This window comes from Engraulis encrasicolus, chromosome 15, assembly GCF_034702125.1.
Source record: "Engraulis encrasicolus isolate BLACKSEA-1 chromosome 15, IST_EnEncr_1.0, whole genome shotgun sequence".
Classification (NCBI taxonomy): Eukaryota; Metazoa; Chordata; class Actinopteri; order Clupeiformes; family Engraulidae; genus Engraulis; species Engraulis encrasicolus.
Genome location: NC_085871.1, coordinates 35949242 through 35961741, shown reverse-complemented (window position 1 = coordinate 35961741; position 12500 = coordinate 35949242). Strand labels below are relative to the sequence as shown.

The 12500-nt window shown below is 45.7% G+C and overlaps 1 protein-coding gene across 1 annotated transcript in view; it reads right to left on the bottom strand.

Moving 5' to 3' along the window:
- The window catches only part of plxna4 (plexin A4), a 512494-nt gene that overhangs the window by 145006 nt on the left and 354988 nt on the right, over positions 1-12500 (bottom strand). Inside the window, exons 6-7 of the mRNA XM_063217729.1 lie at positions 8335-8458; positions 675-828 (exon numbers count right to left, since the gene is read on the bottom strand). Coding sequence (XP_063073799.1) covers positions 675-828; positions 8335-8458 — 278 coding nt within the window. The remainder of the gene's footprint in view (positions 1-674; positions 829-8334; positions 8459-12500) is intronic.

Here is a 12500-nt window from a genome sequence, read left to right as displayed (position 1 = left end):
TTAAAGCTAAGGGAGAAGTAATTGTGAAGCACCCCCAAAGTGCTTCACTGAACCCCGATTTCACAGCATCTATCCAGAGGTGCTCAATCAATGATAAGATTTGGAGAGGCCGAAGATAGACTACAGTGAGGTAGGAGAGGAGAGGGCTCGATAGAATTACTGAGGGTAAAAAGTGGGCACACAAAAATAACTTTTTGCACATTTTTTGTATTGCTTAGTTCTGTAGTGCTTATTTGTTATTTGTTTTTGTCTACTTTGCATGGTCCATCCCATGAATGGGTGAATGTGAATGGGTGAATGTGAGGCATACATGTAAAGCGCTTTGAGGCCTCGAAGGAGTGGAAAAGCACTATACAAACAAAGTCCATTCATATACCCTTGACCTAGAACCTAGAATGTGATTGCTTATTATGCATCAACTGAAAAAATGTTGGCGCTCAGGGGGGGCACTGTGGCGCAGCGCGCTAAGCCCCCCACACTTGGGCTTGCATGCCCATGGGGACCCCGGTTCGAGTCCGGCCGGGGTCATTTCCCAACCCTACCCCATCTCTCTCCACACTCACTTCCTGTCGCACCTTCACTATCCTACACGAAATAAAGGCCCAAAAAGACAATAAAAATGTTGGCTTTCAGACAGGAATAGTGTGCTTCTATCTATGAACCACTCTTGTTACCTTGCTCGACGACGATGCGAGGGACGTCCTTCTCGGTGGGCGAGATGCACTTGATGCGGTTGCCCTCCACCAGGCCGTCCATCTCCGCCAGATCCTCGAAGGTGCAGTTCACCCCTGCAGACAGCTCGGGCACGTTGTGGGCTTCCAGGACCAACTGAGGAGATGAAAACAGACACACAAAACATACTAATTAAGAATGCATGTAGGTTAGTTAGAGTCAGGGCTATTTCAATGCAGTAACACTGCAGCAGCTACTACTGTTGTGGTGCTGTGTGTTGTGTAGAAGCAGGTAATGGTTAAGGAGATGCGCTTACGTAAAACCAGAGGGTTGCAGGTTCGAATCCCACCCTAAGTGATATTGCTGCTGGGGTCTCGTGTTTTGTAGGCATGTGACATGTTGTAGACGTGGTCTGGATCTTCTGGTAGGCTAGTTAATATAAGTGGGCTAATGGCCCCTTATAGTCTGAATGGGCGCATCTGCAGGCCGCACCAACATGAAAGGCTAGAGAGGGGTGGATAGTGGATGGTGGTAAGGCTGCTGGAACAGCAGGACCCATCAAGGCTCTTTTGTGCACCCATCAGTCAATGACCTTTGACACTAATGCTGCCACAAAATGGCTCTGTGGATGTATGTAATGCACTTGTAAGTGTGTGTGTGTGAGTGTGTGTGTGTGTGTGTGTGTGTGTGTGTGTGTGTGTGTGTGTGTGTGTGTGTGTGTGTGTGTGTGTGTGTGTGTGTGTGTGTGTGCGCGTGTGTGTGTGTGTGTGTGTGTGTGACAAACACACATGCATGCACCCACAGCCGCATTACATTTTGCGATGTGGGACAAAACAAAAAAACATTCAGTACCATGCTACACATATGTAGTATACACAAGTGCAGGCGCACACATACACACATACACACGCCACACACACACAAGCATACACACAAGCATACACACACACACACACACACACACACACACACACACACACACACACACACACACACACACACACACACACACACACACACACACACACACACAGAGTGTGTAACATGGTGCGGCGTGGCATGGCATGGAATGTAATGGCTTAGCTGAGTTGTTTCTAGATATTGCTGTTTAATGAGAAGTCGGGGCCTCAGTAGCAGCAACAGCAGCAGCAGCAGCACACACAAGCCTGTATCCCAGTGGTGCTCAAACTGTGGTACGCGCACCACTGGTGGTACTTGAGACATCTCTGGTGGTACTTGGAGGAATTCATTTTTTGTGCATTGATTTGAAGGCTGATCAAGTTGTCGCAGTCGAATAGGTGTCTTTGGTGTCACGTTTTGTAATATTGAACTGAATCTGAAAACATAATGCAGAATAATACTAGGCAAGCAGGAAATGTATGAACAAACTTGCCTTTGCTGCGATATTCTAATGTTGGTTGTCACGGTGGTACTCGGAGTGGTTTTCTTGGGTGGTACTTTACACAAAAAGTTTGAGAACCACTGCTCTATCCTATTAACGCCAGAGGATGCACGGACGACCGCTCCACCCGCTCGAGTCGGGATTGCATTTTTTTCCCCCTTCGCCTTCCTCACTCTTGCCTCTTGTCTTTTTTCTTTCATCCCCTCTTTTTCTCTCTGTCTTCTCTCGCTGTGTTTGTTTACCTCCCTTCCCTATTTCTTTCTGCATATCTACTCCATCTGTGTATGTGTGTGTAGAGATAACCCTCATGCATGCGCTCGCTCTCTCTCTCTCTCTCTCTCTCTCTCTCTCTCCCTCTCTCTCTCTCTCTTTCCCTCTCTCTCTTACTTCATCTAATTTCCTCACTCTCTATTTCCCTCCATTTTTCCCTGTCATATTCTCTTCTAATGTTTGTCTTAAATGGTGAGTGACGACTGAGACAATTGGCACATTTTCTTAAGCATACTTCATTTTATTTATTTTTATTTTGTTTTTGCTTTGCCAATGCGGGCACTAGCAAGGTCAACTGGAACTGTCTGACGTTTTGTGGTTAGGCAGATTTGCCTCTTGTGTGTCTGGCCAATCAACCTACGTAAACAAATGCTGGGGATGTTGTCCCTGTCAATCTGTTTTTTTTTTCAATGTCTTTCGTCCTCCTCTCTCTATCTCTCATTTTTTTTGTCCGTGGCGAAATGAGAGCAGGGAGCCGAGGGCAGATCAGAGCTGATCAGATGGTGGAGGTTCATCTAAATGTAGATGTGTCAGGTCCTCTACAGCGCCGCGGGGCCAGAATTGGAATGAAACACATCATGTACACACAACAAAAACAGACATGCAAGTGTCAGCAGACAGACACAACCACACACACGCACACACACACACGCACACACACACACACACACACACACACACGCACACGCACACACACACGCACACACACACACACACGCACACACACACACACACAGATACAGAATGACATCTCCATGCCTCCGGGGACTGATAGCACTGATTCACACCATATTGTCATCTCATCAGTACTTGAATGGGAAAAAAGGGGTTTTCACAGGCCCCGCAAATGAAATCAATATATATTTAAATGAAAGGCCGGCGACAACGCAAGATGGATAAATAAACAACTAAGCATTCAGTCGTGACCTCGGTCTTGACGCGCCGTTATTTTCCACACGCAGAGACACACATGTGTTTTCCATTTACCGGGCAGTGTTGCTTATTTAATTTCATGGATCATTTTTTTTTCACGTCTTTCTTTTCAGTGGCGGCCAATTTTGAGGAGCCAGACTTCTTCATCGACTGACACTTGACTTGTCCTCCGGTCTCTGACGGCCACAGATGATTGTAGGGTGCTTCTCCGTCCTAACTGGCCAGAGCATTGATCTAGAGCTCTGTGCACTGGTGAGGTTTGCCATCCTGATGAGAATCTGACTGATTGAAACATCAAGTATGTCTGTGGGGATTGAGCAAAACTTTTCAAGGGGTTACAGTTACTACTACTACCACTACCACTACTATTACTGCATCTACACTACTACTACTACTACTACTACTACTACCACTAGTAATCACCACATATTACAAAGATATAGCTCCTGGTTCCCGAGCATCAAGCGACAACATTCGAAATGTCTTCAGAATCCAATCGGAAACCAATTGCTTACAAGTGTTGCCTCTTTGACTATAATAGCAATAGCAATAGCAATAGCAATATCAATAGAAATAGCAATTGCAATAGGATTCGTATACCATATTATCATATACATAGCTGTCATTCAACAACTACTGGTATTACTAGAGCTGCTGCTGCTGCATCCAATAGCATGATAGCTTAACAAAATAGCCGAATAGTTTGTTTCCCCACCTGATAAACAGTGTTTTGTTTTCTGTATGTTTTACCAAGGTCTACAAACCCAGGCAGGCATAATATGGTGGCGCTGTGGTTCATTCCACCCCCAGCTAGACTTCTAAGAGCCCCATTACCACTCAGCATGTACTGACTTAAAAGCTTTGCAGTCGACAAACAAACAAAAAATATATTTCTTTCATTATAATACCATTAAAAATGAAAAATGAAAAGCAGACATGACTGCTAAAGTGCACTGGAAAAAAAAACAAAAACAAAAACCGCACACACATTTTTAATTTTCTTGGAGTGAGAGAATGGAAAGCCTTGCCCAGAGGCATTTTTTGCGAAAAATAAAAAAGGATCAGGATTTATTTATTTATTTGTTTGTTTGTTTGTTTTCAGACAAATATTTAATAACAAAAGAAGGTCAAAGAGCACCCTGGCTGTCTGCGAATGCGGCGATCAATTTTGGTGAGAGCCGCTGTTTGCATCGCCTTAGGTGTTTTACTGGGCTGTGGGAAAGGTTAAATAACGCCAAGGCCTGCTCTGGCTATCAACTCTGTGAAAGAAACAGGCGGCCAGCATTTCAAAATGGTAGGGCCATATTTGGCTTTTGAAATATGGCTTACCCATCCACCATGAAGCTTATCAACCAGCGAAAAGGCAGACCAGTCAATCTCTGGTTCAGACAGGAAAACAAAAACCCTGCCACAAAAATGTGATCCAACCAGCTTCCGAATCAATTGATCGCCATGAGAACACAGACAGACAAATGAGCTGCTCTACAGCTACTTTGCTGAACTCAAGTGTGTGCTGCTGTACTTAAGTGTGTGCTATATGCTTACTGCAATGTGCAATCATTTGCATTTGTGTATGTTTTGTATCTGTGTATTTATGTAAGCTGTCAGACACCTTAATTTCCTCCGGGATCACTGACGTGTACAGTATAGTATACGTCAGTGCTCTGGATTAATAAAAGTATTCTACTCTACTCTACTCTACTCTACTCTACTCTACTCTACTTTACTCTACTCAGTAAAGTCATGCACCTTTGAAGGAAGATGTGATATTTCTGCCTCTATTTTTTAGGATTGACATGCCTGGTGAAAAGACACTTTAGGCCCAATTGGAGGGGAGCAGCTGTGTCGTAGTCAATCAGATCCACCGCACCACCAAATCCTCTTTGTGATACATAATGTGTATGTGTTTTGCATGCATACAGAACAAGATGTGGTGTGACGACATGGGCGAATAATGGAATTCAAGGGAAACAATGAATGTCAGATCAAACCCTTCCCCCCGACTAGATATTTTCTTTCTCAGATATAATACAGCTCAAACAAGAGGAAACATGAAGCCCTGACAGGAGGGAGAGTGATGGGAGAGAAAAGAAAGAAAAAGAAAGAAAAATAAAAAAAAGAATCAAATAACTCCAAATTACTACAAGCTCTGATGACAAAAAAAGTACATCTCAGCACACGACGAAACGTGATTACATTCCCTATACATCCCCTCCCAACACACATCAGAATTGACTTGTCTGAAGCCTTGTATGTCAGGCCTGCTGTGGTACAGTAATCTGATTGCAATGCCATGGGGGTGGAGATGATGGGGGGATGAAGGGGGATGGAAGGATGGAGGGACGGATAGATGGAGAAGAAAGGGAGGGAGGGATGGAATGGAAGGATGGAGGGACGGATAGATGGAGGGGTGGAGATTTGAGGGAGGAAGAAAGGGAGGGTGGGATGGGATGGAAGGATGGAGGGACGGATAGATGGAGGGGTGGAGGTTTGTGGGAGGAAGAAAGGGAGGGAGGGATGGAATGGAAGAATGGTAGAGGGAGGTAGGGGTGGAGATGATGGGGGGATGAGGGGGATGGAAGGATGGAGGGACGGATAGATGGAGGGGTGGAGGTTTGTGGGAGGGAGGGATGGAAGAAGAATGGTAGAGAGAGAGAGAGGGGGGGGGGGGTTACGGATTACATGCGGGATAAGGACAAGTGCAAGCGGCCTTGCTTTGATGGGCTTTACAGCTGAGGGGACAAAAGTCCTGCCGAGGGGAGGGGACGGACCAAATAGCTCCCCACCGCCTGGCAGATTATACAGCTGTGAGCTGCACCAGCAGCAAACAGCAGCGCTGGCTGGAAGCAACAGTGAAGGCCAAACAGCAGGCCTTCGGAAGCGGTGGTGGGGTGGCGGGAGGGGGATGTGTGTGTGTGTGTGTGTGTGTGTGTGTGTGTGTGTGTGTGTGTGTGTGTGTGTGTGTGTGTGTGTGTGTGTGTGTGTGTGTGTGTGTGTGTGTGTGTGTGTGTGCGTGTGTGTGTGTGTGTGCGTGTGCGTGTATGTGTGTGTGTGAATTGAGCCAGATTCATACAGGCGTGCCAAACGCAAATTGCTGCTCAAAACAGTGCTGTGCGCCATGTCCAACTGTGTGGGTTTTGCCTTTGATGCTTTGATACAAAAAAATTGACATCAATTGCTTGACACCATATGACTATTGCATGAAAGGCACCTTTCGATGAAAGCAAGGTTTATCAACGGTGCTTCTGCTGCTACACTGACTTAGCTCACAAAAAGCATACTGCTTGAATCGTCTTGCTGTTACTGATAACGTTAGTGGAATTTAATGGGTTTTTGGACTAAATGACCTCAGTACTGCTTCTCTTCTACATAAGCGGGCTGTTTTGAAAGAGTAAATAAATTAAGCCCCCACCATAAATGTGGTCAGTGTGCGTTTTGACTGACTGGGTGAGTCACGTTAAACGGGTACATAGTATATTAGTTCACTCCAGCAAATGACGTAAGTCTTTCCGAAATCAGTCAAGCCTTCAGCAATAGATCCATGCGGGACCATGAGGCCCAATGATTGCATTAATGCCCCGAGCTTAGAATGAATGGGGCTGTATAAATGCATTAGCGAGACACATTATCAATACCTGTGCCTCTGGGCGTGCTTCTCAAAAGCACTTAAGAAGCTGGTTTGTTTGTTTGTTTAGCGTCTCGCTGGCGGAAAACGAGCAGAACAAAAAAGGGGAGCGCTCGCATAAAGCGGCGACCTAGTACAATTGAATCTTTAGCAAACCCCCCCTTAAAGGCTTGTCCTTTCTTTTAGCTGGAGTGGTCGCATAATCAGATGTCGGCGACGTACGTACGTCGTTCAGACACTCGGCTTTTAACCGCGGCAGCAGCCATGTTGCAGCAGCCATGAGGACAATTTGCTCACGGGATGATTGATGGCACCCCTGGTTCTGTTAGCGCCACGTGTGGGTTCCGCTGTCAACCGTACCATATGGATGAATACCAACTGGGAATTAATGTATGTAAATGTACATGCGGAGGTGGACACACCCTGATAGAGAAATGTAAAGAATCCTGCCATGAATCTTTTTCAAAAAAAAATATCCATCTTCCTCTTAGTGGGCACGACTCTTCCGCCAGCCTCATGAGATGAAAAGTCAAATCACCTGTTTTCAGGTGTAGACAAAGATCCAAACGCATGGCAGGCCTTTTATTTTGTACATTCTGAATCCGAGAACGATGGCAAAACTGCTCAGTATCATTCACAGATCGCTGCTTTCCTGTACACGTACGTAGGTGATGGTGGTTGTGCCACGGCTTCATGCTCTGCGATCATCCGACAGAGACGGAGTGACATCATCCATGTATATGTGACAGTCAACTTGCCATTGTTCTCGGTGACATTACCACTTCCATGTCGGCAGGATGACATTCACAATGATATTGCACTGAGTCACAGGCATGTTCGATACAGGCGGGTGAAGGGTGAAGGGTGACACCAACCGTGGTATTCCACTAAAGCACTAAGATGTTCCACTTAACCGTGGTGACACTACGACATTGTGTAAGGCAGGCAGGATTGTTCTCTGGGTGGAAAGGGTGACAGTCAGTATGACACTGAACATAGAGGAAAAAGTGCTCCCTTCATGTAGGTGTGTAAAGTGACACAATGAGACATGTTCTCTTTAGTGGATAGGATAACATTCACTATGGAAGTGTTCATTTTCATAAACATCCGCTGAACCTCATCATAAGCCTGCCAAGACCCCCCCCTTAGTATTTAGGAAAAAAAAATGGAATAATGCCGTCCAATGGCAACTATGCAACGCCCCCTCCATTCTTCTCAATACCCCCCTAAGGATTTCGAGGCCCTGTTGAGAAACCCTACGCTATGGCATATTACTACAGTGTATGAGGACATTGAAAAAGATGTTGTAAACATCTAAATGATCACGTCAGGTGTTTGCAACCAATGAATGGTTAAAACGTTAAGCGGCAGTGTGCTCAAGGTTCTGTGACTCCTCAAGTGTTCTACTGTTGTAGCCAGGACAACAACTTACCGTGACGCTGTACTGAGACACAGAGATGTTGCTGGGGTGGACGCTGAGGCGCACGCACTGGTTGATGTCCGAGGCGAAGCGACGGGGTTCCGATGAGCGATCACACTTGTCCTTCCTGGTGCACCTGTGAAACGGCAGAAAAAGAACAAACAAGCATGTTAAAAAGATACCAAAGCCATAACAAGTTTTTGCATTGTGTCTCACAAAGCATTCAGCCTTTCACTCCTTCCATAGCACAGTTATTGACCATGAGGATTGAAAAAACCAACAGACAAACAAATAGCTACTTGTCTTCATTTTCGGTCACCCTAAAGCTTGGAAGTGTAATTTTAGAGCAACAGTCTTTCAAACTTGTTTGATACAGCTATGGCCCATGGAAGTGTGGGCCTTGGGGTCAAACATCTACCCAAACCCCATCAATACTCATATGAAACATAGTGCTAATGTCAGATATATAAAATCTATATCTATACAGTATATTATCCAGTCTCACTGATAAAGTCTTTATAGTGGAGGAAAGGAAGTGGGATGGGGGGATAGAGAAGAACAAAAGAAAACACACCCAAAAAAATAATGTTTAATAAATAAATCCTCTTTCAGACTCAACAAACTCAAACCACAGTCAAGGCAGAGACTGGGGAGGAGGATGATATGATAATTAATCAGATTTCAAAGGAAAGCAAATCAAGACAAGTCTATTTGTTTAGCGAAATCTCACGCATCGTTGGTAATTCAAAGTGCTTAACAAATAAGCAGATGAAAAAACAACAAAGAACAAAGGCAAACAGGAGAGATTAGAGAAGATAAAGACAAGGTACAGAGAAGAGAGGACGGAAGCAAAAGGAACAAAAGAATGAAAGAAACAAAACAACAAAATACAAGATTCATGATTCAACAACACATGATTCAAAAACTTCATCAAATTTCTCTGCACCCCTCTCATCAACTCTCCTTTCTATGGAACTGGAAGCCCCTGAGTTTTAGGGGTGGGTTGTATAACTGTGCTGTTCGGTCCCTGGGCCACATTTCACAGAGACAATAGGTGGACTATTACATGGAACGGGAGGGGGGCAGAACCTCTCCACGGGGACTTGGAACAAGGCCGGCGCTGTGTGCCCAGGGTCTTAATGAGGGCCATTCAACTGCACAGCAGTAATGGTGGTGGCCAGGCCCCAGGTGGAGGAGTGAGGCACAGCGGAGGGATGGAGGGAGAGAGAGAGAGAGAGAGAGAGAGAGAGAGAGAGAGAGAGAGAGAGAGAGAGAGAGAGAGAGAGAGAGAGAGAGAGAGAGAGAGAGAGAGAGAGACGGAGACGGAGACGGAGATGGAGGGGCCCTAATCCTAAAGCCAGCTGGACTAATCTGTTACATTAGACCGCATCACAGGCCCACCGTGCAGACCTTTCCCAAACCCCATCACATCCACTGGGGAGGGAGTGAGGGAGTGAGGGAGGGTGGGTGGTTTTTGGCTAGAGTTACCCATTCACCAAGCACCATGTGCTGTGTACTCTGATGAGGCTTACCGTGGTTTTATGTCTGTCGACAGATAGGCCTTATTAAGCAAACAGAATGTTCCTTGATTAACCTTCCACCTGGCGATGGAGGTGAAGCCTACTACAGTATAGACAGGGATAAGAACCATGGGGGCGCTGTGGCATAGCGCGCTAAGTCCCCCACATTTGGGCTTACATTGCCCACGGGGACTCCAGTTCGAGTCTGGCCGGGGTCATTTCCCAGTCCTGCCTCGTCTCTCTCTCCCAATCATTTCCTGTCTACTCTACACTGTCCTGTAATAATAAAGGCCAAAAAAGGGATAAGAACCACCAGAACATCAGGCTCTAGTGAAGACCTGGCTACATCTAATACCATTGAATTCAGAGGGGAATTCTGCCTGGTCTTGGGTGTCAAGGTGTAAAATACTAAAACACATTGGGGAGGATATCGCTTATCTCCAGACATAACCCAGGCATTGTTTTTCTCTGATTTTTTTCCTGATTTTTTTTCATCTCAAAATCTCAAAACCTTGTGAGAATTCCACCAAGGGCTTCAGTGTCTGTTGCTCTACCGTATTAAGGTTCTTAGTAGCCATTTTGGATTCCCACAGAGGAAAATAAACCCAGACAGGCAGGGCCTCTCAAAAGCCTCTTGTACTGTGTGGATCTCTGAATCATATTTTTTCCAATGAATCGTAGCAGAACTGCTTTTAGTGGATTTACTATTATGCTACCAAGGACAGTTGTGTCTCGTAACTTACTTTCACACTCTGGAAATCCGCATAAACCCCTTACTGGCTCTAGCACGCCCTTCCATGGCAATTAGCCCAAAAAATGTACTGAGAGCACAGCAGGTGCCTGCACGAATGACAGGAGTTTATAACTGGTGACAGCTATGACATTGTAATACCCCGCCACCAAAGCCCCTTTCCACCAAAGCAAAGAGGCAAAGAGGGGAAGAACAGAGAGAGAGAGAGAGAGAGAGAGAGAGAGAGAGAGGGAGAGGGAGAGAGAGAGAGAGGTGAAGGAGAGAAAGAGACAACGTGAGACAAGAGACAGAGGAAGAGAGAAAGAAGAGAGGGGAAGAACAAAAGAGCGGCACAAAAGAGAGACTGAAAAAGAGAGGAAAGGGAAAGAGATGAAGAGAGAGTGAATGAGAAGAGAAGAGATAGAGAGAGAGAGAGGAGAGAGAGAGAGAGAGCACAATAGAAGAATGACAGAACCTCCGTATGTGTGTGTGCGTGTACGTGTGTGTGTGCGTGTGTGTGTGTGTGTGCGTGCGTGCGTGCATGTGTGTGCGCGCGCGTGTGTATGTATGTAAGCACATTGTGAAGCTAAGCAGTCTAACGTAAAAGAAACGAATGGATGAGGAAATAATCTTCCTGTGAGTGAAGAAAGGGGAACGTGAAGATTGAAGAGCCAACAATCATCCTCTTTCTCTACTGCTGCTCCTCCACTAAGCAGGTCTAGGAGGACTTTAATCAGACGCCCCTGCTTTTGTACTACTGCACCGCCATCACTATCCCATCCCATCCCTCAGCTTGTCTGCACATTCCACCGCTGATTTAATACAAGAGCACTGCCACAGGAAGATGACTCAGACACAGTTATACGCAGGCACACTTGCAAACAGGCACACGCGAGCAAGCATGCACGCACACACACGCACGCACGCATGCTTCAGGCTTTCTTTAATGTTTCAGGATCAGCATACCTAAGTATGTGTGCATGTGTGATGTATACATACACTATAGTATGTGTCTGTATGCATGTACTGTATATACAGGAGAGAGAGAGAGAGAGAGAGAGAGAGAGAGAGAGAGAGAGAGAGAGAGAGAGAGAGATTCATTATATCCTCCTCAGCGTGAATACTAGAGTTAGAGTGACTGATGTTTACTCTAACGTGACAATTACTTGATAGCATGCTGTTAGCTCGCTTGTCAAGAGGAGCCTTGGATAAAAAATATCCCACAACTGTAGTATCTTGTCATCATGCCAGCCCAAACTAAACTAACTAACTGACTCTTACAAGATGAATGGGTTCCGCCTTGCTATGCGAAAATGCATCTGCAGCTACCATAGTCATAGGTCTCAGAAGGTGTGGTCAGAGAGATATACTTAAAGAATCTCTGGTGTGGTTGTGTGCGTGATTGGGGAAACACATGCCTGGCATTTTTAATGAGCTGCTTCTTTAACTGTCTGTTGAAGGGCATGCTGCCCGAAACGTTGCATTAAAAAAGAGCAACAGGAGCTTGGTGTCTCGGACTTTTCTTTCAGTTTTTCATGGCGTTTTTGCTGGTCCTGCACCCAATCTTTTTGAGACGGATGTGCGTGTTTTTCTCTTTTTGACTGCTACTCACATATTCAAGTTAAAATCTGTCCTTGGTGATAACAGACTAGCAAATGCAGACAACAGCTAAGCTAAGCAAGAAAGCATACCTATGCAGCACGTCTTTGTGTGCATCAAATTGTCTTCCTGACAGTCAGAGTCATTCTGTGTAACCCTTTAGATGGAAGCAGAGGTGAATGTGTGTGTGTGTGTGTGTGTGTGTGTGTGTGTGTGAGTGCGTGCGTGCGGGCGGGCGGGCGGTCGGGCGTGCGTGCGTGCGTGCGTGCGTGGTTTTGCGAGGGGTGTTGGGAGTACAGCAATCGGGTCTGAGATGATGACATCGGGCC